The following is a 6000-nucleotide window of genomic DNA, read 5'->3' on the forward strand; positions in this document are numbered from 1 at the left end:
CAAAACATCGAGATTGACGCCAACTCTCACTTTCTTAGTCAAAGCTTTGGTTAGCGCAATCCTTTCTAGATATGTCATCATCGATCTTTTATTGTTTTAAAAACTTCTTCATGTGTGATGATGATATACAGTAATAATATAGTATGAAATAAATAAAGAAATAGAAATTCATTTAATCGATCATAATTTGCTTTGAATTAAGGCACAATTAGTATTATGATTTTCTCTTTGAAATCTGAAGTATCACAATGATACTTCAATTCATAAGAACATTTCTAATTATCTTTGATTTTCTAAATTTAAAAAGTAAAATAAATACTTCCTCAGTCTCAATTTATTTGATTTTTTTTTTTGAGAATCAAACAATTTAAATTTGATCGAAAATTTGCGCATGAAATCTTTAATTTTTTTTAAAAATAAAATTTATATATTTGTAAACTAAGTAAAAAATATTATAAGTCACAATAATTGATAATTCAAAATGTTTAAAAGATCTATGAAAAACTTATGATAAAAAATAAATTTATTTGAATCTCAAAATCCGAAAAGTGTCACATAAAATATTACGGAGAGAGTATTTATTTTTAATATGAGGACAAGTTAATGTGAACTGAGGAAGTATGTTTTTAATTACTTTTATCTTTAAAATACTTATATCGTACACGCAATTCCATATGTATTGTTTTATTACTACTTTAATCCCATCGAAAGTCACCGGTTTGAGAAAAGGGATAAAGAGATGTCCAGTCGATCACTTCTTGTGGACAAATTCAAATTTCAATCATAAAAATCATAAGTAATTAAAGGAAAAAGGTCAAAAGTATCTTTCAACTTTATTTTATTAAAATGATTATGTCTTTGTTGTTAAAATAAAGTTATTTTTTCCTCTGTCGTTATTAATTTCATCATTTGTGTCCCCTCAGTACACTATAGTCAATCAATATTTTAGGCATTTTAATTCTTAGTACAATGTAATTGCTAACTAAATGTAAGAGACTTCAGCAGAACGAATTGTCAATTAATTTACTAAAAACTAAAATATCTACATTTTGGACTTCATATCTCCAAATCATTAAAAAAATACAACCTGATTAACAATGCTGATACCAGTTTCTTACTTGTAGGTACAAGCAAAAACTCTAACTAAAGAAATTAAAATGAATCATAGTGTGTAATCTTTGTGATCACCAGGGGAGATGGATGGGAAGCTACAAAGCACTGGAAATGGCTCAGTAACCTTCAAATTCTGCCCAGATTTTTCGTCAATATGATGATTTCCGCCGCGTGAGCCAATGATAGATGTAAGAGCAACAGCCAATGCAGATTGAAACTTCGGGTCTGATGTTATTGCTTTTGTTGCAGCTGCAATTGTATCTTGTGGTAATAAAGTTTGTGCAGACGTCGCACTTTTAATATTGTTTTGTAGATAAGACTGGTAATGGATATCTTGGTTCTTGTGATAGGTTTGGTTATTTCCGTTATTCCAAGACATGGGAAGAAGATGATTAGATTCAAAGGAACTGAAATTGAGAATATTCGTGGACGAATTATTATTATTATTATTATATCGCGAGTGATAATTATTACTATTCGCGATTGTTCTGTGATGTTGGCCGGGAAATGAGGAAGGGGACGAGTTTGATGTTAAATCGAGAGTGATTGTAGGGTACTGAGAATGTGATGATGAAGAAATGGATGAATTTGGAAGGTTATAAAATGGGTTTGGTTTTGAGTTATCAGATAGGTAATAGTTGAGCGCGGTGGTTGTGGCAGAGGTTGTGGGGCCCGATCCGGAGCTGGATGAACCGGATAATAGCATAGAAGCGGCTGCTGAAGTGGTGAAAGCCATTGATGTGGCTGAATGAGGAAGTGGATGGTTATGTGTTCCTTCATATGTTGTGATCAAGATAGACATGTCCTGAATGCATCTTTGAACCTGAAAAAAGAACAAGGTTTTTTAAATTAAGACGCATTATGATTATTCATAAATTACTTTATTTTATTTTAAAAAATGACTTTTCATCGTATCAAACACAAATGATTATATTACTGTACCTGTTTTCTTACGGGGCAATTTGGTGCCACCGTGCAACGATAGTAAGCTCTAGGACATGGGTTCCCTTTTGCAATTTTTTGTCCATATTTTCTCCATTGACATCCATCGTTCATCTGATGATCAGAAAATAAAACATAAAGTTTATTACTAACACAATATATTGCTTATGTTCAATGTTTTTTTAAACTAGTTAAAAAAGGAAAGAACGTCACATAAATTATTAACTATCCTTACCGTTGGGGTGTCACATCTAACTCTGACAGAAACCTTTGCTCTTTTAGTAGGGTTTTGTTGCACCATATCCTCTTCTTCATTCCTCATCGTCTTAAGAACTTTGTGAGGTGGCCAAGTTTGATCAGCTCCTTTTTCGTCGTCCTTAACTTCTCCTAAACTATTCTCTGGACTGAGATTTGATGGTGAAGATTTCGTAGACGATTGAAACTTGCAATCCAATGCTAGGGTTAGGTTATCTTCTTCCTTCTCATCATTCTCTTTTTTGCTCAAAATTAATTTGGATAACTCTTTTTTTGTGTCACTTGAAGTCCTTCCTAGGCTAAGGGACACAAATTCAGCTTCGTCATGTTTAACATTATTAGGTTTTTCAGCATCTCTTTGAGCAACTTCGTGGAATTGCATCTGAAGGTTCCGATAATCCTTCATAATTCTATCTAAGTGTTTCTTTAGCCTTTGATTTTCTTCCATTACTTCTTCCATATCGGCTTTGGCTGATTCCAGCTGATCATCCTACAAATATTAGGCAAAAATAAAAATCAGATGAATTATTTTTGATTTACGCGAAATGAGAATTTGATTAAAAGATCATGAGTTAACTAGCACGCAATCATCATAATAAATAGAGAAAAAAACATAAGAATTTAATGAAGTTCGGTCAAACTTAGTCCTCGGGGCAGTAATAGCAACATAAGTTCTCAACTATGAATAAGAAAAAATGTACTGGCTTAATTAAACCTCGTTAAATTCTTGTATTATTTTTTCTTTTCTATTTTCTTTGATTATTGGGTTGAGTGTTAGCTAGTTAATAACCCACAATCTTCGCAAAATGAACAATTAGGATAAACATGTTTTTTTTTGTGATTATTAGTCTTAACATAGAGATAAAATAATCAAGTGGTAAATTATAAGGAAAAACAATTATATATACAACAAAATTACATCCAATGTTTCTATTCACTTGTCAAATATTTTCTAATTTAATTTCTCTTTTTATTTGTTATTTTTGACAAATTAATAAAGGACTATATACCTTTAATTTATTAACATTAAATTAATATCTTTGAAAAATAGTAAGTAAATATATTTGAAATTCTATCAATTAATAGGAATAAAATAATATACTCGATATATTAATAGGTTTATCAAGTCAAATCTTGACAGAGAAAGTACATAGGTTATATACCCAAAAGTCAAAACAGGTCGGTTGTGATCATGAGTAAAGGATGACTATGCCCTAGTACTTTAATTGGTGTGGTCAAAGATTTTGAAATTGAATACTGAAAATTAATAGTAGTATTTGACAACTCTGCCGCGGTTAGTATGACTTTAAATGTTCCTGACAAAAACATTTTTGGTTTGACTTATCCTACATGTGATTTGGATCCTCCAATTACCTTACGTTACACATTTTCATCAACTCCCCACATTCTATTGTTTCAACGTTCTCATGACAATTACCTCTTCGATGTAACAATATTTGTACACTATCAATTTAACATATTTTTTTAAGAAATTATAAATAGAAGAGAAATTTTACTATATCACAATTTGAATATAATAAATATAATATACTGAAAAATGTAATAGAAAAATAACTATAATTAATGATAAGAGTAAATTAGGAACTAAGTGTACAATTATCCATTTATTTAATAAAGTAGACAAGTCTTGTTGGACATCTCAAAATAGTATAGTGGACAACTATTGTGGGACGGAGGGAGTAGTATATATGAACATGTCTTGATGCGGAAGGCACCAATCTTCTATAATTCCTAAGAAGTAGCTTTAAGATTTGATATTTATGAGTTTTTATAATTAGCTAGCTATCTCAAGTTAATATTCGTCTTTTTCATGATTCTTTCAATTACGTCAATACAATAAAATATAAAGCAGGTCACAATCAAATACGTGAATTTCTTATAATATATGCAAAAACTATTTGATTTTAACGAACTCATCATATGTTTGTACTCTAGATCATCTTCCTCTGCTTCCATATTATATGAAGATTTTGCACTAATAGTTAAAATTTAAAGAGATCTGGCTGGATATAATTAATTACCCTCCTGCAAGCTATTTATAAATAACTAGTGTTATAAAATTTAACAAGTCACACAAATTACATAGAAACTAATCATACATATAAGTCAAATATCATGAACAGATCAAACTCAAGAAAATCGATAAGATTCAAGGAGATAATTATACCTCTTTGTCCCCGGTGAGATCCTTTTGCTGAGAGGAGTTCGAATTATCCTCCTCATTATGTACTGATTTTCTTTCCTTTCCAACCTGAATTGAAGCATAATAGATCATCTTGTGAGATCTAATAGGATGTTAACTGATTTAATTTAGAGCACTAAGCTTATTTTAATCTTGCCTTTTAAGTTTTATAAATTATACATCATCTGTTTTACACTATCAGGTCATTCAAAAGATATTATATAAATATATATGTATAGTTAGTGTTTTGAATCTTTTCCAATTGATGTCTAGGTATCAAGTGATAGACCTGTTTGAAGTTGTTTCCAATTCTCATGCAAAATATAGATTTAAATTATATATATCCCTGAAATTTTATCGTTTCCCTTTCGAGCTAACATTTAATAGTTTCAACATAATTTCAGAACCATGCAAACATTTTTTCTATAACTCATAAATGTACTATATATGCACTAGTAATTCTATATTCATTGTCTTGTTGAAATCATCAAAATCCAAATCACAAATAGCAAAATATCTAGAGAATTATTGAATGAAATTAAATGATTACCTTAAGATCATTAATATCTTCGACAAAACCTTCCTCACCAGCTTTAATCTTTATGTCCTGTTTGACTACACCTCCATGAATTGATTTTCTGAAAACAGCCTCCATATGCATACACAAACTTATATCTTTCTCTTCTCTATTTTCTGTGAGTACTTCTACCTTTAGCTATATCTGAAAAAGCAATTTTATGGTCTCATTTATAAGGCTAAGCCAACAGTATTTGACTTGTCCAAAATAATTAAATTTCAAACACCACAGACAAAACAAAAAAATGTCAATGGCCCAGTTGCACACAACTTAGGAATATTAGTTTTTTCTTTTCTAATATAGGAAAAACATTTTTAAAATGGTTGAAGAAGAAATCTTCAACGTTTTTAAGTTTTTAATAATTTATATAAATGATAGAAAGAGGATTTTACTCCGTAAGGGTCGGGTCACCGATCCACACCGTGTTTGGGCTGCTAATTGCAACAGCTAATAATAATAATATTGTTGAAGGGAAGTCACATGGCCAGTCAAACAGGTTATATTAGCCATTATAGGAATTTGTCTTTCATAAGTTATAATTAAAATAAATAGTACCTTTTGGGTCAATTGCCAGTAATTGATGAGTCCACTTTTGGATCTTTCAACAGGCAAATCTAACTTACAGTCTATGGTACCCGCTAATCTTATCTCTATTTTTATGGGGTAGAATTCAGATTGTTTTGGTACGATAGACTCTTGGATAAAAAAAAGAAAGAATTAGAAGTATGATAGAAAAAAGAAACTAAGTATGTGACTATTACAATTACGAGAAATGGAGAGGATCGCTAGTCCCCTACCTCACCCACATGAAGTTGTGTGACAACACTTGGCTACTTAACATTCCATACTAAATTCTCGACCTCTATATCTTCTTATCTACAATCATGTCTTCTGTAAGCTGAAGTTGTGT

General features: G+C 30.5%; 1 protein-coding gene across 1 annotated transcript; it reads right to left on the reverse strand.

Moving 5' to 3' along the window:
• Window positions 1-1131: 1131 nt before the first annotated feature.
• LOC125830909 (WRKY transcription factor 72A) lies at window positions 1132-5224 on the reverse strand. Its single transcript, XM_049510098.1, has 5 exons — window positions 5064-5224; window positions 4499-4582; window positions 2291-2800; window positions 2056-2169; window positions 1132-1936 (listed from the first exon to the last, which is right to left on the reverse strand). The coding sequence occupies exons 1-5, from the start codon at window positions 5172-5174 to the stop codon at window positions 1163-1165; spliced, it is 1593 nt and encodes a 530-aa protein (XP_049366055.1). The 5' UTR covers window positions 5175-5224; the 3' UTR covers window positions 1132-1162.
• Between the last annotated feature and the right edge of the window lie 776 nt (window positions 5225-6000).

This window comes from Solanum verrucosum, unplaced genomic scaffold, assembly GCF_900185275.1.
Source record: "Solanum verrucosum unplaced genomic scaffold, falcon-dt-bn FXZP01000049.1, whole genome shotgun sequence".
Classification (NCBI taxonomy): Eukaryota; Viridiplantae; Streptophyta; class Magnoliopsida; order Solanales; family Solanaceae; genus Solanum; species Solanum verrucosum.